Below are 21,276 nucleotides of genomic sequence, written 5' to 3'. Positions count from 1 at the left end.
CTTCTCCAGCTGCCCAGAGAGAAGAAAGACATAGCTCTCAGAAGAAGGGATTGTTCCCTGCTTAAGACTGGGATTGTCTGTTTATTTGTGAACTTCTTGTGAATAAAATCAGAGCCTAAGGCAGGTTGTTGTTATTGGATTCATGAAAGCCTGTGTGGAGTTTGTCTAAGAAGCCCCTTGAAGGGGGAAACTGAGGCAAGGGGCTGTTTGTAGGGCCACCCTGTGGCCACAATAATAGAGGAGGCCATTCGCTGACAAGCTGTAACAAAATGATATACAAACTATACACAGAGATCACTTCTCCCACCACTGAAATGCAACTATTTCTGGAGTGAAATGTAACACTGTTGAATAACACACCACACTAGGCAAGTATTTAAGACAGAAGTGAGCTACTTTTCATACTGGAATACAAGAGGACTGTTAGGTAGGCATAAAGCATGTTTCTGTTTTTGGAATTGGACCCCAATCCTGTGAGGTGCTGAGTACCCACAATCCTTATGGACTACATTAGGCTTTGAGGGTGCTCAGCACTTTGCAGGATCAGGCATTAACCCTAATCTATGTTTGGCTATGTCTACACTACAGAGTTTATTCAGAAAAATGTCGTTTTTTCATAAAAACCTTGATTTACGTCCACACTGCAGTCACGTTCTTAAAAAATAAATAAAAAGAACAGAGGGTTTTTTCTGACTTTGGTAAAACTCTTTCTATAAGGAACAAGACTTTTTCCGAAAGAGCTCTTTCGGAAAAAGGAATGTGTAGACGGGGAAGAGGGAGCTCTTTCGAAAGAAGAGAAAAGAGGAAAAAGCACAGGTGCCCTGGTGGCCACTCCGTCGATAGTAATCACAGCTTAAATGTGAGATAGTGTCCATTCAGTGTGTGCGCTGTCTTTCAAAAAACCAGATCGCTTTTTCAATGCACTTTTGCTGTGTAGACACTCTCTTTTGGAATAATTTTTTTAGATTATCTCTTCTGGAAAAGCTTCTTCCGAAAGAAGCCTGCAGTCTAGACATAGCCTTTGTCATTATTAATAGAAGCAGGTAGAGATCTTTCAGCAAACAAACTGCCCTCAAAGATGGTGGGAAACTCATCAAGTTATTGAAAACTGGAAAAAGATGTTTAATAGATAATTGTACAAAGATCTATACCATGGACAGGAGATAACAGTATTGCAATGCACAGACTTAGTCTACGTCTACACTGCAGAGCTTCTGTGCAAAACCTTGCAGAACATCCACACTAAAAGCGCATTCTTGCACAAGAAAAAGTACAGTAAATCATAAGAACACAGGGCTTTTTGTGCAAGAGTTATTCCTCCTTCTATAAAGAATAAGCCTTTTTGCACAAGAGCTCTTGCACAAAAAGGCATGTATGGACAGGCAACGGGTTTCTTGCGCAAGAAACCCCTATGGCTAAAATGACCATCAGAGCTTTCTTGTGCAAGAGAGTGTCCACACTGCCATGGACGCTCTTGTGCAAAAGCATATCTCTTGCACAAAAGCACATGGCAGTGTGGATGTGCTCTTGTACAAGAAGCCCGCAATGTAGACATAGCCTAGGAGTGGACATTTTTGCTAATCTCCTAGAACTGGAAGGGACCTTGAAAGGTCATCAAGTCCAGTCCCCTGCCTTCACAGCAGGACCACATACCATCCCTGACACATTTTTGCCCCAAATGGCCTCCACAAGGATTGAACTCACAACCCTGGGTTTAGCAGGCCAATGCTCAAACCACTAAGCTATCTCTCCCCACCTTGCCCTTTGTTGTACATAATTTGAAATGAACAATTGTTATCAGCGGTATGCTACAGATACTCCATGGGGATTCTGCTTTAGTTCAAGTGGTTGAGGCCTGTGCTTTTCAAGCAGGAGTATGAATTCTATGCCAAATGCAGCTTTAAAGTTTCAAGTGGCCATAGATTGCAGCATAGTGATATTTATGAGATGCAATGTGACTATGCTTTAGTGTATGAATAGCACCGTAATTAGAAATTGTTTAAATCAAAATTATAGAAATTATTTTCAAACACAAAGGAAAAATAAAATGAAATAAAGAATAGTGTTACTTCATACCTTGGCAAAATGTGTTCAGGGGACAGACTTGGCTTGGGCTCTTTATCAGACACCGAGGAACCTGTTGAGACAAAGACCAGATAGAGAGAAGTCCCATCACAGACTCATTACATAGGCATTCCAAGCGATAGTTATACCCACTAAATGGTTTTCATTTAAATTGAAAGATGCAAAAAGGAGGAGAAAATTAGGAAAAGACAAACTAAAGGAAAGAAAACAGAGTGATGATGGATAGATAAAAAGAAACATCATATAATTTAGACTTGTACAGCATCATCCCCAGAAGAGTAGCACAAATCAAAGCTGATTACAGTCAATAATCCAAGTATGAATGTACTACACATTTTAATATCCTGTGGGAAGTAAATACAGGCACATACAAGGGAATATGTCCAGCACTTTTAATGGCATCTTTCTAAAGTTTTCACACTTCATGAACAACTCACTTACTTGATTCTACAGGTTGAATCTCTCTAGCCTGGCACTCTCTGTTTCGGTAGCATCCGTGGTCCAGCATGATTTTAGTTAGCCACATGTCCACTTATTGATGTGGCCAAGTTTCCCACAATTCCAAAAGGTTTGTTTACAGCCACCAAACCTGGCTATTAATATTCTGCTGATATTTAGCTCAAATTTACCCCAAATGTCTTTCAACAGTCCTGTAAGCAGTAGAAGTGTTGGTAATGCTGCTAGCCAATATTGACCTCCTGTGGTTCAGAAAATTCTCTGGCTCAGCACTGCTCAGGTCCTGAGGATGCTGGACTAGAGAGGTTCAGGCTGTACCAGCAGGGCTCAGGTTCTCCTGTATCAATTACATGGTCTCATTAAAGGGCTAAACCATTACCATTCTAATGTATCAAGCAAAAAGGCATCTGCAGATGAGGAGCAGCTCTGGCAACAATGGCAAAAATTTGAGGATAATGGCTGATTACAGGATTCTGAGAACATCTAGCAAGTTGGATTTCGATGTTTTGTCAAGGCTCAAACCTGCAACGTCCTTGTTCAGTGTCGCAAGGGTCAGGTAATTAAGAGGTCTGAGTCTGTAATGGGGTTTACAAACGCCTCACAACAGCCAAGACAGGGAAAAGGCTGGAGCAATATTGGGCTAGGAGAGCTCTGTCCATCTTGTACTGCCAAGCATAGAGTAAAAAAATTTCAGCAGCCGAGGGAGTGGAGAGGTGAAAAGTCATTTCCAGGAGCTTTGACCTAAGACAGAAGGAGAAGGAGCACCTGCTGAGGAGCTCCAGCTGTGAGTCTTTTTACCCCTCCTAGGAGGCATCACTCCAGAGATAGGGATAATTGTGTGCAGTGGCAAACTCTGGGGTTTGGAGCATAGGACTAGAATCAAACAGCAGCCTAGAACCAAACACTTTGGGTAGGAAGTTATCCAGGGGAAGATCAGGAGGTGGGAGGCCCGCCCATACTATCATACTTTGAAGGTCCTGGTGGAGCAAGAGGACGTGAATCCCCCAAACACCTCAGATTCCCTATGCCTATATAATCCACACACTTAATGGGTATAGTGTACTAGTCCACTTAGTAGCACTTAGACCGCTTACAGAGAAGCAGAGTGGCTGTGTCTAGACTGCATCCCTTTTCCGTAAAAGGGATGCAAATTAGACACATCGCAATTGCAAATGAAGCGGGGATTTAAATTCCTCCCCCCCCCCCGCTTCATTTGCATAAACATGACTGCCGCTTTTTTCCTGCTCAGAGCTTTGCCGGCAAAAAGCGCCAGTCTAGACGGGGATCTTTGGGCAAATAAAGCCTTTTCCGAAAGATCCCTTATTCCTTTTTTAAAGAGGCATAAGGGATCTTTTTCCGGCAAAGCTCCGAGCCGGAAAAAAGCGGCAGCCGTGTTTATGCAAATGAAGTGGGGGGGATTTAAATCCCCGATTCATTTGCAATTGCAATGTGTCTAATTTGCATCCCTTTTATGGAAAAGGGATGCAGTCTAGACACAGCCAGTGAGTGTGGTCTACAGCCGTAGCTGAGAGCCAGCTGGCTTTTAGCTCAAGCTGTAGAGGCTCATACACTAAGTGCCAGAGGTCCCTGGTTAGGTTCCACCTGTCAGTGTTACGCCTATTCCTGGGATGAGCAGGAATAGGGGGTTACAGACCAGAAGTCTTGCCCACCTGAGCCCAATTAAGAACATCCCCAAAACATAGGTCTAGAGATGGGAGTGGGGCTCATGGATGTGTGAAGAATGGAGAGGGACATTTGGGGGGGAAAAGGCACCTGGACAAGGCTCTTGTTAGGAGTGCAACCACATTGAATGGCAATTATCAGCCTATCACTTATCTGTTTGCATGGAATAGTGTTTTCCATCTTTATACAATTTTACACACTACAGAATTGCATTTTACATGCATAAGTGACTGCACCAATATTCTCTTCTTTATAATTTTATAGAGAAAGCCTGCAAAATCTTTACTTTTCAATCAATGGGGAAATATTATATTCAAAAGAAGAAGTTCATATTCACATTAGAAGGCATTCTCTGATGTGTAAGGACATAATCCCTGACAGTTGGCTAGTAGATTCCAGTATAAACCCCAAATGACAAAATCCCAGTTCAGAAAGACCAAAGAAATGTTTGCACATTTACTTGCTGCTGATGTTGACATTAGGTGGGAGATTCGATACATCTTGAACAGGCCTGTCTGGAGCTACATGCCTCACAGATTATCTGCAAGAGATTTTAAAGGAAAGTTAATATTTATTGAAAACGGAGAGTGGGGGGGCATAATCAGGAATGGACATTACATTACTAATTATGTTGTATTCCATGAAATGTGAGTCTGATCCTGCCATTCTTTCAGGCAGATAGCTCATAGATTTCAAGAGTACATGTCTTTGAATAGGGCCTGCAGGCCCAGGCCCAAACTTGATTTGGTCAGTCTTAGACCCTTTTTGCAATCTGCAACTGTGATCTCTTCTCTAATACTTAAATCCATGATGTACAGCAGAAATGGGGAATCTTTTCTGGGCTGGGGGCCACTGAACCACAGAAAAATCAGTCAGGGTTCACACACAAGTGAAAAAAAAACCCCTCACTGACTTGGCCCCCAACTGAAGAGAAAGACGAAAGACACTTACCACATTCCCCTTGCCCACCAGAGCCTAGGGGGTCCAGCCTAATAGATTTAGTGTGCTTCAGCCCTGCAGTGAAGCAGCAGGGGGGCTGGAGCAACAGCGCAGGCTCCTCAATGCTAGGGGGGCTTTAAACCTTGGGGGCCAGACTCAGGCAAGCCAGGGGCCACGCCCGACCCCCAGGCCTGAGGTTTCCCACCCCTGATGTACAGCAACATTCCCTGTAAACTGAGCACTTTGGCAGTCACCCAGGAGAGATAAAAATTCCACCCATCTGATTTGCAGAGAGCCCACAGTGTCCACAACTGCAACATAAATTAATACTGGTGGTGCACATCCACACATGCCTTGGTGTACATAAAACTTATTCCACACATGGATGGAAAAAATAGAGGGAACTTTGATGTACAGTATAGATAGACTTACAAATGTCCTATGTGCACTAAAGCACTTTCTTTATTTTCTCAATTATATGCTTTTGCATCACTGTTATGTCAAATAAAATGAGAAAGTTTATATATAATATCTTACATGTGTCTAATGCCTTGCTTTAGAAAAAATCACAATGTACTTTATAAAGTGGTATAAAATCTATGGCATCTACCCTGTAAACCCTTAGGCCTGTGAGTAATTTATGAATATGAGTAGTTTCAATAAAATTACTCATGTGACTATGGTTATATGTAGGTATCACATCACCCACCTCTGAGATCCAGGACAACTTGAGAGGAAACATAGGTGTTGAACAGCTGGCAGCAAATCCCTTTAGGATACGATGTGAGGGAGATGCAGGATACAGATTAGTGGAAATGTGATGTATTTCTCCCATTTATACACATCTTCATGAACAGTTTAGGAGTATTTGTGATTTCTGTGCTATGATTTTAAACAGAATTGAATCCCCAAGGTCTTGAAAACATTGGAGAAAATATGTGCATTTCATTTTGCAGACAGCACTTTATACAGTCTCGCTTTTATTTATTGTTAGGCTTGAAAGGATTAGATTTTTATCTGTGAATATCAGTAAACACTGACTTTACTGTAATGCATGCTAATGAAAAAATATTTTCATTGATAAAAAGCCAAATTTACAGATAGGCGAAGTAAGAAATATGCTGCTTGAGAACTGATTAGCATATGACTTCAGGATGTTTACTTTGTATATTTCCTGATGTTGATAATTTGTGTTTTAATGGTTATAAAGCTTTAATTTATTGAATCTCACAGTCTACTATCAAGTAAATAATTATCTGCCCTCCCATGGTGTGAGTCCCCCTATAATTTCTCACAACTGAACATTTAAATAATAGAAAAAACACTTTAAAGCATAATTTCATGCAACTGAAAATGTAAATAGACAAAAATTCTAACAAATGCTTAAAATAAATACTTGTATGATGTGTAGTTGTAGTCATGCTAGTTCCAGGATATTAGTGAGACAAGGCATGTGAAATGGTATCTTTTATGAGACCATCTTCTGTTTGGTCTGTTTTATTGGACCAAGCTTGTTTCTCTCACCAAAAGAAGTTGGTCCAATAAAAGATACAAACTCACCCACCTTGCCTGTAAAATAAAAATTAATGTTATTCCCTAAAAAAAAATCAAATTCTGCCAAGTAACTATTCATGACTGTGCTCTTCTAGTACAGTTTCCTAAACTATTGTAATAAGGTAACTAAATCAGAACAAAGCATATCAATTGCCTCTTTGCAATTACTTTAATTAATACTTAATAGTAAGTAATATTTGTGACCCACGGCATGTTAAAATGAGGCCTGAAGTTCACCAAAAATATTTTAAAAATATACATGACAAAGGCAAAATATGATCAAACAACCTAACAGAGAATGAAACAAAGCTATAGGCAAGGTAGTAACATTTTATGGCAATCATCTGAAGAAGTGGGTTGTGCCCTCGAAAGCTCATGATACCATGTTTTGTTAGTCTTTAAGGTGCTACTAGTCTATTTGTTATTCAAATAAAAGTTTGAGTCTACAACACTGCCTAGTTCTGAAATTAAAATCACTAAAATGTAAGCACGAAAGCTTCTTTCTACTCAGAATGTACATAAATGAGCACAGTCCAAAACAATTTACTGTAATCACTTTCCTTGGTGATACTCAAACTGGTCCTTAAAGCAATGAGTCCCTCAAATGGTAGCTAGCCAATACCTTACACATGTTGCACTGTACACGATAAATATTTACCTCAGTACATAACAAAACCCATCATTAGCAGTTAAATTATTTAAGCCCAAGTATTTAACCCTATTCAGATAACAAATATTACTCTCTTATCTTTTGAAATACAATAATGTCTATGAGAAATAATTGTATTCATACATGTCACTTCTTGAAGGGTATTTTAGTCTCTTATCTTTGCTGGTAGTGATGAAAGCATTCAAAGAAACATAAAGCTTCCTAAAAAGTTGATTGGAATGGAGAAATCCAGGGCTTAGTTATTCCTCTGTTGATCAAAGTAATAAAACATCATCATGTGTGAAATCTTCCAAACCTGGAAAAGCCATTTCACAATTAACAAACTTATGCAAGAAATTTTTCATCAAGAGAGTCAGAAATCAAAAATGCAAGTGTAGATTGCTCCTTATGCAGCTTCCTGGAACAGAATAGCTCCGAGAGTTCTTCGAAAAGGCAGGTCTATAAAGCCCCTTGTTTCCTTTTGAAAACAGACTGTGCAATCAGAAGTAAAGAGGCAGAATGAGGTCATTCTTCCTGTTAAGTAGCCTCACATCATTTTGAAGAGTAAATTGAAGATTAAGATTAGGCAAGAGAACAACCCTGCAGGGGGTTGCCAAAAGCAAGATATGCCAGCTTAAATAACAGTCTAGTGTGTATTTATATCAGGGGGCACAAAACCAGCACCTTGTCTGTGATGCTTTTAAAAACAACTGATGGAACTTCGTAGCATATCTTTTACTTATAAATCTGATACAGCTATGAGTCAGTATACTTTACAGTCATCTCACTTAGCGTACCACTAATGTTGTGAGATGTTAAGGCTTTGATTGCATCACTATGTCTAAAATAATCCTATCTTAATTCTTCCCCCACCAAAATCTCTGAATGTTAACAAAATCCATCCAAGATCACCACTGTACAGAGGAAACATCTGTTAATATTTCATCGTTCAGTAGCAGGTCAGTTATTTTCCAGTAGCCACACTGCTTGGCTGATCATAATCAAGTTATGCAATGATTAGAGGTAAAAGTACATTGGAGGATGAAATAAATAGGACCAGTGACACATTTAAAATCGATTCCATAGCCACTACACTTTCATGATACATAAAACGAGAGAAGAACACTGCTAATTCCTACTGAAATATATTTAGTCTGAATGACTAGTTCTAACAGTGAGCATTATTGGACTGTAGAATAGTCTCCAAAGGGAAATCCCAGCACTCAGGGTGCTGACAGCCTCTGCAGGCCTCTGGGGGGGAGGGAGGGAGGACTCCACACTCCTAGAAGGGGCAAAGCCGTGGGCAGAAGGGGCAGGGCTGGAGGCAGCCAGCTGTCCATGCCACCTGAAGTGCACAGCACGGTGCTTCAGGTAGCAATTTAGAGGGCCTAAGGTTCTGATTTTCATGGTTGCCACAGTAGATGGTGGTGGCTGGGAGACCTGGGCCCCTTTGAATTACTGTGCCCCGGGGCAACCACCCTCTTTGCCTCCCACTTCTGTCATTTCAAATTACATTGTTGCATGAGGACAGTCCTATTCAGGCAGAAGAAAAAAAATGACCTGATAAATATTTTCTGTCTCTGACTCCTATGACTTTCTGTATCACAGCCAGAAGGATATTATGTACTAGTACTACAAAACAGACAAATGTGTAATATCTGACATCGTATCTTGACGAAGAAGGTGAAAAATTGCCTTCTGTAGATGTACTCACAATAAATGAAAGCAAGCTGCTGAGTTAAAAATAAAACAGCAGTAATCTGGTGCTGGTTATTGCAAAATAATGTTATTATTGCCTCACCCATCTGAAACGTTTTACTTATGACCCTTCGGTTCCACTCCATATTAAAAACTGAGGGCTAAATTCATTCTTGGTGAAACTTCCTTGACTTCAGTGGATTTACCCCAATGATTGAATTTGGCACAACATGAGTAACACTTTCATTGTTGCATGACATTTGCAACAGTCTAAATAAAACCCCACCAGCAGCATGAAAACTTCATAAGTGGAACAAGACAAAGGAAATAATTATCTATTTTGATCTGAGTGTCTTTTCTTCCGAATTATTTTATTTATTTATTTATTTACTCATGCATTCATTCATTCATTTACAATATTTTTACCCCGCCTCTCTATTTAAAATATTTGAGGCGTCTTACAAAATTTTTAAAACACAATACAAATATATATACACATTTAAAAATATGAGACTCCAGATTGACATAAAACCTGCTAAAAATGTCTCGAGAGGAGGAACACACACATGCAGACTCAAACACCAATAAAATCACAAGTAATAATATGTCTTTATTATGATTATACTAACCACGAATGTATTAAAAATACACATCTGCTTGTGTTAAAGGTGCACTGTTACACCTTGAAAGTAGTCTGGATGTGTGGGTTTTTTTAAAAAAAAACAACAATCCTTTTTCGAAAAAACCACTTAAACCTCCCTTTTTTTAGGAAAAACATTTTTTTTGAAAAAGGTTTTTTTTTTCTAAAAAAACCCTCATCCAGACTACTTTAATTTTTGAAAGATCCTCTTTTGAAAATGTGATCTGAGGAAGAAATGCAAATTCCCATGGAATTTGCATATCCTCTTTCGAAAATTCTTTGTAGTTTAGACGTAGACTCAGGGAGTATTTTTCAACGGTTCACAGTCATGCTGGAAGGGCATAACAAATGGGGTTCCGCAGAGGTCTGTTTTGGGTCCGCTTCTGTTCAATATCTTCAACGATTTAGATGATGGCATAGAGAGTATACTTATTAAGGTTACAGATGATACCAAGCTGGGAGGGGTTGCAAGTGCTTTGGAGGATTGGGTCATAATTCAAAACGATCTAGACAAACTGGAGAAATGGTCTGAGGTAAATAAAATGAAGTTTAATAAGGAAAAATGCAGGGTACTGTTATTTAGGAAGGAACGATCAGTTTCACACATACAGAATGGGAAGTGACTTTCTAGGAAGGAGTACTGCAGAAAGTGATCTAGGGGTTATAGTGTACCACAAGCTAGATATGAGTCAACAGTGTGACACTGTTGCAAAAAAAGCAAACAATATTCTGGGATGTATTCACAGGAGTACTATGAGCAAGACACGAGAAGTCATTCTTCTGCTCTACTCTGCATTGATTAGACCTCAACTGGAGTATTGTGTCCAGTTCTGGCCACTACATTTCAAGAGTGATGTGAAGTACTTGGAGAATGTCCAGAGAATAGCAACAAAAATTATTAAAGGTGAAGAAAACATGAGCTATGAGGTAAGACTGAAGGAATTGGGCTTGTTTAGTTCGGAAAAGAGAATACTAAGCGGGGACATGATAACGGTTTTCAGGTATCTAAAAGGGTGTCACAGGGAGGAGGGGGGGAAATTGTTCTCCTTGGCATCTGAAGATAGAACAAGAAGCAATGGGTTTAAACTGCAGCAAGGGAGGTTTAGGTTGCACATTAGGGAAAAGTTCCTTGCTGTAAAGGTGGTTAAACACTGGAATAAGTTGCCTAGGGAGATTGTGAAATCTCCATCACTGGAGATATTTGAGAGCAGGTTAGATAGACATGTATCAGGGATGATCTAGACGGTGCTTGGCTCTGCCATGAGGCAGGGGACTGGACTTGATGATCTCTCGAGGTCCCTTCCAGTTCTAGTGTTCTATGATTCTATGATTCTAAGACACAGTTAGAGGAGCTGTTCCAATATGAAGTGCATAGTAAGTGACTCAGAGGAGTGCAGAGGCTGGGGGAAGGAGATAACAGAGCAGGACAGTTTTCTCTTAAAGAAACAGAGCATGGCTTCTCTCAGAAACTTTCCCAGCAGCAGACAGCACCCACAGACTCTGTGTCACTGTCACATATTTGCAGTCTGTGACACAGTCTCTGTGCCACATACACAGTCACTGTCACAAACATACTGCCACACACACTCAATCTGTGTCACAAAATCTCTCACACACAAAGTGTCTCACACTCACAAACTCTCTTTGTCTCTTTCTGTAGCCCACAGCCCCATCCCTTCTGCCCAAGGCCCTACCCCTTCCAGGGGTTCCAGAATTGGCCAGCGACCACTTATCAAATTTCATGAAGTGGCTTCCCTCCAAAAATTATTGCCCACCCTTGGATTAGATGATCACATTGTCTCTTCTGGTCTAACTAGGGTAGGACATTAGCTCTACAGTACAGGTGTGGGCATGGCAATGACATCATAAATCCTTTTGCATAGCCTCAGCTTATTGGCTAACGGACATTGGGAGGTGGTGACCTCACAAAGAGTCCATGATAATGGCCAGGTAGCACAGGCTGCAGGGCAGGGCCAGTCTCAGAGAGCTCCATGACTTTGCTGCAGGGAATCTCCATCTTGAGGTCTGCCCTGGAGGTCTGAGAAAGGATTCAGGATAACGAATGTGAGCACGAGGAGGAACCTCTTTGGAATGTTCTGCTTTCCCAGAACTAACTGAGCTAGAAGACAGACGTCCCTGTGGAGAAGGTAAGAGCCTGTGAGAGGCTGGGTGCCAGTGCAGCCTGATCCACCTGGTGCTGACCAAATGCAAGACATGGGAAACACTTAGTTACATTGGGAGAATTATTTTCCCATCAAGGCCTTTGTCCGTTGTTATCATAGAGAATATTGGAATTTGTCTTTTTCATTTCCCTTTCCCAAAGCTTCCTGCCCCTCAGAGTCTCAATGCTGATTGGATGAGCTGGGAGGCTAGTGACAGGGAGGATGCAGGACTTTGTTGTTCTCTTTAAGGCCCAGTAAATGAACCAGAACCAATCATCTGACAGGGAAATTGTTCTGCTTCTCTGCATTGGTTGGCTCTGAGCAGTTCCTGATCCTAATGTCAGTTGGGCATTACAATCCTCTCTTACCTGCCCCATTGCGGAGGAGGTTGGGGAGTTGTGAGGATTTGTGTGTGAGCGTTACTAGCAGCAGTGTGTAACATGAGGTGTCCTCTCATGTGGAGACATGATGGTGAGGGGGCACAGAAGAACCCCTATACCCCCTCCATAAAAAAGAGCAGCTTTGACCACTTACCAAACCTTGGAGTGGCCACCCATCAAAAAGTTTTTTTAAATAAATTATCTGGATTTAGGGTCAATGTTAGCCTTTAACTTCCATATACAATAATGAATGTGGCAAGGATTGCTGATGCATACACTTTTTGTGCTTGCTCATATCTAAGCCCTTCTTCCTGAAAAGTTGTGCTTTTCTGTCTGATTTTATACCATAAGTAGATTTACCTGGAGTTGCTCGGGTCCTTAATTCAAATAAGTTTTGATAAGAGGAAGCGGCATACCAAATTTGATGGTCCTAGCTCTTTCTGATTAGGAGGAATTCTTGTACAAACGGATTCACAAATGGATGGACAGACAGACAAGGGCACATTGCTAAAATATTTAGTAAGACTAGCAGAGCTACTTGGTGTCACTCGGGTCTGTAACTGAAGGAATTTCTTTTTTTTTTAAATAAATGAAAAATATGCAATTATTTCAAGTATTGTATTTTTCAAAAATGAAAGAATATTATGGCTGGAATGAGAGTTCTGGCATAAGGAGGGGCAAGGAGTAGGTGGTCTAAGGGCAAAGGGTTAGAAGGTATGGGGGGGCTCAAAGCATGGGGAGTGGGTGAAGTCAAGGCAGGTGGGAGGTGCAGGACTCATAGCAGAGGGCTCAGTACAGGGGGGCTGTGAGGTGGGGGGGTTTACTGGGGCCACTCATGATGGTGAGGGTGGTACCGCTCTGGCGGTGACTCCTTCCAGGAGGAGTTAGGGTAAGAGGAATCTGCATATTAAATTTAGTGGTCCTAGCTCTTACGGATTAGATGGAGTTCTTGAACAAATTCATAAACAGACTCACAGACAGATGCACTCTAAAATACATACATATAGGCTACGTCTAGACTGGCATGATTTTCCGGAAATGCTTTTAACGGAAAAGTTTTCCGTTAAAAGCATTTTCGGAAAAGAGTGTCTAGATTGGCACGGACGCTTTTCTGCAAAAGCACTTTTTGCGGAAAAGTGTCCATGGCCAATCTAGACGCGCTTTTGCGCAAAAAAGCCCTGATCACCATTTTCGCGATCAGGGGTTTTTGTGGAAAACAAATCTCAGCTGTCTACACTGGCCCTTTTGTGCAAAATTTTTGCGCAAAAGGGACTTTTGCCTGAACGGGAGCAGCATAGCATTTCTGCAGAAAGCACTGATTTCTTACAGTAGGAAGTCAGTGCTTTTGCAGAAATTCAAGTGGCCAGTGTAGACAGCTGGCAATTTTTTCCGGAAAAGCGGCTGATTTTCTGGTAAAACTGGCCAGTCTAGACACAGCCATATAGACTGGGAAGCATTTTATGTCCAATTGCAGGCACAGGAGAGAACAGTTTCATGAGCAGGTACATACAATAGAAGAAGGATTAGACACAGCTACATTTTTATTCCTCAGGGTGCCCCCAAACCACCTGACACTTGCAAGGCCACCCTTTGTTTAAGCAATAAAAAAGAGGAACTCGGTATATGAAAAGCTCTGTGATGAAGCTATAACAGGGCTCTTCACACACAACATATCTGACACAAAACCACAAAAGCAAGAAAACCAAAGATTATGACATTGAGTGGTACATATCCTGTCCTCCTCCCACAGACACACAGCAGTATACCATAGTCCATGAACTGCAACCACAAATATGTCCCTCTTGTAATGTCGGATACCTACCACCACTTTACCAGACTACCCTGTTTTAACACAACACACCAATATCAAACTAAGGGTATGTCTACACTACCCCGCTAGTTCGAACTAGCGGGGTAATGTAGGCATACCGCACTTGCAAATGAAGCCCGGGATTTGAATTTCCCGGGCTTCATTTGCATAAACTGGGCGCCGCCATTTTTAAATCCCTGCTCGTTCGAACCCCGTGCCGCGCGGCTACACGTGGCACGAACTAGTGGAATGAGGAGTAACGGTAGTTCGGACTAGGAAGCCTAGTCCGAACTACCTAGTTCGTGCCGCGTGTAGCCGCGCGGCACGGGGTTCGAACGAGCAGGGATTTAAAAATGGCGGCGCCCAGTTTATGCAAATGAAGCCCGGGAAATTCAAATCCCGGGCTTCATTTGCAAGTGCGATATGCCTACATTACCCTCCTAGTTCGAACTAGGAGGGTAGTGTAGACATACCCCATGAGTGTTGGGAAAGGGTAGATTGGTAATGGGTGTGTGGAGAAAGATGGGCTAAGGGGGCAGAGTTATAGCAGACTGTGATGGAGTTATGGTAATGGCAAAATGTGTACCTGTGAATGGGGGAGCAGAGGGTATGTACTCTAAATAGGTTTCTCTACTGTGTTATCACATAAACCCAAACACCCTTTCCTCACCCCCTGCTCTGCCCCTTCCCAGAGGCTCCAGTCCCACTCCCTCGGTCTCCAACCCTCCTTCATTTACTCTCCCCCATCCTCACTCACTCTCCATAGGATGGGGTGAGGAGTTCGGAGTGCGGGAGGGGACTCTGGTCTAAGCCTGGGGCAGGTGGGTGGGGTGCAGGCATGGGTACTGACAGCTTCTGCGGGGCCCCTGGCAAGGTATGTGGGGGGTGGCTCTGAGCTCCTGGAAGGGGTGGGGCCTTGGGCAGAAGGGGTGTGGCCAAGGGCAGCCGGCCCTCAGCGTCATCCAGAGAGTGGTGTTGGGGCCCCACAACCCTCAGAGCCACGCAGAGCTCACAGAGCGGTGCTTCGGCAGCAATGTAAAGGTCCCAGGGCTCTGGCCATGACTGCTGCTGCAGTAGCAGTGGTGGCAGTTGGAGCCACAGTCTCCTTTGAATCAGCTGGCCCCAGGGCAATTGCCCTATTTACCCCTCCCCCTTGTCAGCGGGCCTGGGTGCAGGATGTGGGCACTGGCAGGGAGTTTAGGTGTAAGTGGGGGCTCAGGTTTGGGGTAGTCGGTTGGGGTATGGGAGGGTGCTAGGGATGCTGGAAGAGGTCTGGGTTGGCAGCTGCAAGAGGAGACTCAACTGGGGCAGGGGATTTGGGTGTGGGCGGTTGAGTGATGGCTTTGGGAGGGAGTTCAGGGCTGGCAAAGTGGGTAGAATGCAGGAGGGGTGCAAGATGCAGTCTCTGAAGGGAGATTGGGTACCAGAATGGGCTCAAGGCTGAGGCAGGGGGTCTAGAGTGTGGGAGGAGGTGTGGGGTGCTGGCTCTGGCAGGGAAATCAGGGCTGAGGAAGGAGGTTGGGGTGAGGGCTCCAGCCAAGCAGTGCTTTCGGGGTGGTGCAGGGGGCTAAGGCAGGCTCCCTGCCTGTCATGGTCTCGCGTTGCTCTCAAAAATGACTAGCACAGCCCTGTGGCTCCTGGAGAGGGGCCAGAAGGCTCTTCTCACTGTCCCTGCCTGAAGGGGCTACCCCTGCAGCTCCCATTGGCCATGATTTGGAATCAGTGCTTGGGGCGGGGGCAATGTGTGAAGACCCTCTGCTTGCCTCCCAGGCTAGGGGCCGCAGGGATGTGCTGGCCATTTCTGGGAGGGGCATGAGACTAGGGATGTAAAATCCCATTTAATTGGTTAAATGTAGCGCTGACACTGCGTTTAATGGTATAACTGATTAAAGGGTGTGGGTGGGGTGGCCTCTCCAGCAGGGCTAGAACCTGGAGGCAGGGGCTGCTTTCAGCCCTCCATGGGGGTGATGCTGCCACGGCTCCCACCTACCCTTCACCCCCACGGGGGCTGCTGCTGCAGCTCCTAGCCCCTTGTGGGGAATGAAGTTGCTGCCACAGCTGCCAGCCCCACAGTGGGGGCTGCTGTGGCTGCCCCTTCCAGCCCTGTCACAGAGGTGGCCCAATGGGGTTGCTCCTAGGTACAGGTTTATTGTTACATTTTAATCTCCCTGGATACATAGTTACAGAGTGATTGTTTCCCTTTTCAACTAGACTTGCTATTGTCAGCTAGTAATTTCTTCCCTGCTTTTAAAACTCACATCTAAACTGTTAATTTTCACTGACACTTTCTCTAGCCTTAAAGCTGTAGTTCTTGTGAACATTTTGTAATGCTTACTCAATAAGGAGACTGATTTATAAGATGCACTTATCACTGGATCTTAGCTTGGTATAAAAAAAAACAGACTGTAGTTACATTGTTGAGAAATATTTTTCATCTCAGTTACATAGTTGAACAATTCCATGGCTTGATTTGGAAGCACTTAGACAACCTTACTTATTTACTAGAGTTCTTTGAGGGGGATCAACAAACGTGGACATGGGGCATCCCGTGCATATAGTGTGCTTAGATTTCCAGAAAGCCTTTGACTAGGTCCCTCACCAAAGGCTACTAAGTAAAGTAAGTTGTCATGGGATAAGAGGGAAAGTCCTTTCATGGATTGATAACTAATTAAAAGACAGGAAACAAAGGGTAGGAATAAATGGTAAGTTTTCAGAGTGGAGAGAGGTAACTAATAGAGTCCCCAAAGAGTCTGTCCTGGGACCGCTCCTATTCAACGTATTTATAAATGATCTAGAGAAAGGGGTAAAGAGTGAGGTGGCAAAATTTGCAGATGATACCAAACTGTTCAAGATAGTTAAGACCTTCAAAAAATCTCACCGCACAGACAACCTGAGAAACTCCTTGCCAGAGGATGTGGTAAAGACTAGGACTTTAGCAGGGTTCAAAAAAGAGCTAGACTTTAGCAGGGTTCTCCATCAATGGTGATTAGCCAAGATGGGTAGGAACGGTGTCCCTAGCCTCTGTTTGGCTGGAAATGGATGACTGGAGAGGGATCACATGATGATTACTTGTTGTGTTCCCTCCCTCTGGAGCATCTGGTATTGGCCATTGTTGGCAGACAGGATGTTGGGCTAGATGGACCTTTGATCTGACCCAGTATGGCCATTCTTATGTTCTAATTCTGGTTTAAAGCCACGTAGTTCAGATATATTCCTGAGTTAAAACAAAATGCAGTGTCTGAAATTTTTGCAGATGTTATAATTTCTCTTTCACTGTAAGGGTGGTTGAGCTTATTTTAATTAAGTACTCTGTCAGGTAGGGAGACTAAGGGGTAATAGTGGCTAGTACAGTGTTTTTAATATTCCATTTTGTAGCTCTAGAATTAATGTACCTGATTCATCCGGATTGCATTTGGATTTCTTCATTCATAAGTTGTCAAATGAAAGGCTTTTCTTGTTTTATTCTTCTATTCACGTGCTCTTGCTTTAGACCACTTTAATGGTCCTAGGGAGCCCTGTTGCTTTTCAGGAAAAGCCATTGGGCATCTTGTGTGGCCTCCACTACCCCCAGCCAATCCCAGGGAGAAGTCAGTGTGTGGCCTGTGCAGTCCCTCCCGTCCCCATTCTGGCCCTAGGGAGAAGACGGTGGATGGGCCATGCAGTCCGCCTCCCCATCCTGGGCTGGCCTGGGTAGAAGGTGTGGCTCCCCACTCTGAGTAAACCCTAGGGAAAAGCCGGTGGGTGGCCTGCATGGCTCCCTCCCACTCTGGGCCTGCAGTGGGGAGTATCAGTGGATGGGCTGCATGGCCCTCATCACCAGACACCCGGGGAGAAGCCTCCTTTTCCTCCTCTGAGCCCCCCTGCACCTCCCACCTTCCTGCCCTGACCCTCCCATTCCTGCTCTGACTCTTGCAACCCCCACGCCCCAGACCTCTGCCCCTGCTGTGAAGGACCTGAGCAACGCCAGGTAAATCTTCTAGTATGTTATAAGGGACTACTGTCATCATCTGGTCTGACCTCTACGTAACACAGTCTATGGGACTTACCCAAATTCCTGGATGAACTAAAACTTGTCTTTTAGAAAAACATCCAATCTTTTTCATGTAAAGGTGCAGAAAATCTACCAAAGCCTTCGCCAGTTGTTTCAGTAGTTCCCACTTGTTGTTAGGGTCGGATCCTTATTTCTAATCTGCATTTTTCTGACTTCTACTTCGAGCTGTTGCATCTTGTGATGCTTACATCTGCTGAAGAGCCCTCCATTATCAAATATTTGTTCCTCATGTAAGCACTTACAGACTGTAGTTAAACCACCTCAACATTTTTCTTGGTAAGCTAAATAATTTGAGTTCCTTGACTCTGCCATTGTAAGGCAGATTTGGTTTGCCAATCCTTCATTCATTCTCATGGCTCTTCTCTGAACCCCCTTCTATTTATCATTCTTCCTGAATTGTGGACACCAGAACTTGATACAGTATTCCAGCAGTGGTCACACCCAAACCAGATAGGGAGGTAAAATAAACTCTCTACTGCTACTTGAGATTCTCTCTTCTATCCAGGCAGGATCACTTTAGCCAATTTGGCCGGGGCAGAACTTGGAGTAGAAAGGCCGCACGTTGGGCAGAAGGGGCAAGGTGAAGCCACAGAAGGGGTGGGGTTTCCTGGCCTCCCACTTTTGGAAAGGCTCTGCCACTCCTGGGCCACACACTGAGGCTATCAAAAAACTTTGTTGACAACCCTTAGCCCAGTGGGTCTCAGACTGCGGCCCACGGACCACTAGCCGTCAGCAGCTGCCTTCCAGGTGGTCCACAGCTCAAGCTCAACTCCACATTCCTGCTTCCCTCTCCCCCCTGCAGGGAGCCAGTGCTGTTGCTCCAGACTTGCACTGCACCGCCCAGCAAGTTTGGAGCACCAGCTTCCTGTAGGAGGAGGGGACCCCGGGGCTATGTCTACAGTCGCAGTTCCTTGCAGTCAAAATATGCAAATGAGGCTAAGCGTGGAATATCACCGAGCCTCATTTGCATACCTAATGAGCCACCATTTTTGCAGAAGAGGTTCTTGCACCAGAAGGAGCTGTCTACACTGCCCCTTGCACAAGAAAACCTCTCTTGTGCAATGCCATTACACTGATTATTTTCAGGAAAAACGGCATTGCGCAAGAGGGGTTTTCTTGCGCAAGAAGGGGCAGTGTAGACAGCTCCATCTGGCGTAAGAGCCTTTTCTGCAAAATGGCATCTCATTAGGTATGCAAATGAGGCTCGGCAATATTCCACTTAGCCTCATTTGCATATTTCTGCCACAAGAAGCCGTGAGCGTAGACATAGCCTGAGTCTCCCTACTGGACCCAGCTCCATAAAATCACTAACCCTGGAACACCAGGGGCTATGTCTACACTGGTGGCTTCTTGCGCAAGGGTTCTTGTGCAAGAATTCTTGCACAAGAAAACGTCCACACTGCCATGCGTGAGCTGTGTGGACGGTCTCTTTCGCAAGAAAACTCTGATGGCCATTTTAGCCATAGGGGTTTCTTGCGCAAGAAATCCCTGCTGAGCGTCCACACTGCCCTCTCGCACAAGAGCTCCTGCGCAAGAGGGCTTAACCCTTTTTTTTTTAAAAAAAAGAGCATAGCTCTTGCGTAGGAAGCCCTCTTACCACGCCGTACTGTAAATTTCCTTGCGCAAAAGCCGGCAGGCAGTGTGGACACTCTGAAGATTCCTGCGCAAGAATGGCTATACTTGCGCAAGAAGCCGCGAGTGTAGACATAGCCCAGAAGAGTAAATTTGGCCTGAGGTATTGGACCTCAGTCCTCCCTGAGCTCTCTCCACCACAGGTCTGGAATACCAGAGAAGTGAGGTTTCTCCGATGGAAACCACATCTGTGAGGATTGGGGATCTTTTATTTCTCATTTGTGTGCCCCCCGAACTGATTTTTCTATGGGTGGGTGGCCCCCTAGCATAAGAAAAGGTTCCTCCCACACACCATAAATAAAGATAATATTGAAACCTTTTCTGTTGGACATAATATTTAACTTTATTTAAAAAGACATTTGATAAACTAACATGAGAAAGTTAAAGTGCTTAATCTGTTTAATAATTTAAAGTAGTACTTCCTTTCCTACCAGTTAAATTAAACCATTCTCCCTAGCTGCAGCACTAGCAAAACAGGCATAATTATGTAATTAATGGTGAGTTTCTATTAGCAACTGGTGGTCCTCAGAAAGGTTTGCATTGAGCCAGATGGGCCACAGGCCAAAAAGTTTGAGAACCACTGCCTTAGCCCATGCTTTGTGAAAATCTTAATGAAAGTGTCGCATGAAAAACATTATGCTTTCTCCTGCTGCTATTTCCAAGGAGATGACAGCAGCACTCAGAAGCTCTTACATCTTTTCTTCATATGGCTTCAGCATCCAGAAAACTCCATGGATTACTAACTGTCATCCACCACTATAAACCCGCTATAAAAATTTACCATGAGCCAGGAAACAAATTCAACCCTTTATTGTCTACCAATATTAAACCATAAACTTATCCCCATCCCCTACCAATATTAAACCATAAACTTATCCCCATCCCTTTCTCTTCTCATTGCATCATAACCCCACAGACATTGCAGTCTTACACCACAACCCTCCTCATTCCAGCCCTTACCTCTTCCTACCGCCTCACCAACTAACTCTCACCCCTCTAATTATAGTGATAGAAATGTAGCCGTGTTAGTCTGGGGTAGTTGAAGCAAAATGCAGGACAATGTAGCACTTTAAAGACTAACAAGATGGTTTATTAGATGATGAGCTTTCGTGGGCCAGACCCACTTCCTCAGATCAAATAGTGGAAGAAAGTAGTCACAACCATATATACCAAAGGATACAATTAAAAAAAATGAACAAATATGAAAAGGACAAATCACATTGCAGAACAGGAGGAGGATGCGGGGGGGGGGGGGGGAGAGGAAGGAAGGTGTCTGTGAATTGATGATATTAGAGGTGGGGAGAGTGGGATGTTTGTGAGTTAATGGTATTAGAGGTGATAATTGGGGAAACTGTCTTGGTAATGGGTGAGATAGTTCAAATGTTTGTTAAGTCCTTGTTGGCAAGTGTCGAATTTTAACATGAATGACAGTTCAGAGGATTCCCTTTCAAGTGCAGATGTAAAAGGTCTTTGTAGCAGAATGCAGGTGGTCAAGTCAGAGAGATTGTCCTTTCTGGTTAAAATGGCAAGAAACTGT

General features: G+C 43.6%; 2 protein-coding genes across 3 annotated transcripts in view; one reads left to right on the top strand and one right to left on the bottom strand.

Moving 5' to 3' along the window:
- TMEM71 (transmembrane protein 71) overlaps window positions 1-7,808 on the bottom strand; it is a 28,315-nt gene extending 20,507 nt beyond the window's left edge. The window contains exons 1-4 of one of the 2 annotated variants that reach the window (XM_006123547.4): window positions 7,511-7,808; window positions 5,873-5,932; window positions 4,685-4,765; window positions 2,077-2,137 (exon numbers count right to left, since the gene is read on the bottom strand). In XM_006123547.4, coding sequence (XP_006123609.2) covers window positions 2,077-2,137; window positions 4,685-4,724 — 101 coding nt within the window. In that variant the 5' untranslated portion in view covers window positions 4,725-4,765; window positions 5,873-5,932; window positions 7,511-7,808. The remainder of the gene's footprint in view (window positions 1-2,076; window positions 2,138-4,684; window positions 4,766-5,872; window positions 5,933-7,510) is intronic. The other variant, XM_006123546.4, reaches the window with a different exon arrangement.
- Window positions 7,809-11,688: 3,880 nt separating this feature from the next.
- PHF20L1 (PHD finger protein 20 like 1) overlaps window positions 11,689-21,276 on the top strand; it is a 100,295-nt gene continuing 90,707 nt past the window's right edge. The window contains exon 1 of the mRNA XM_025184904.2: window positions 11,689-11,851. The gene's annotated coding sequence lies outside the window, so the exon portion shown is untranslated. The remainder of the gene's footprint in view (window positions 11,852-21,276) is intronic.

This window comes from Pelodiscus sinensis, chromosome 2 (assembly GCF_049634645.1).
Source record: "Pelodiscus sinensis isolate JC-2024 chromosome 2, ASM4963464v1, whole genome shotgun sequence".
Taxonomy (NCBI): domain Eukaryota; kingdom Metazoa; phylum Chordata; order Testudines; family Trionychidae; genus Pelodiscus; species Pelodiscus sinensis.
This window is presented reverse-complemented; position numbering and strand designations above follow the sequence as displayed.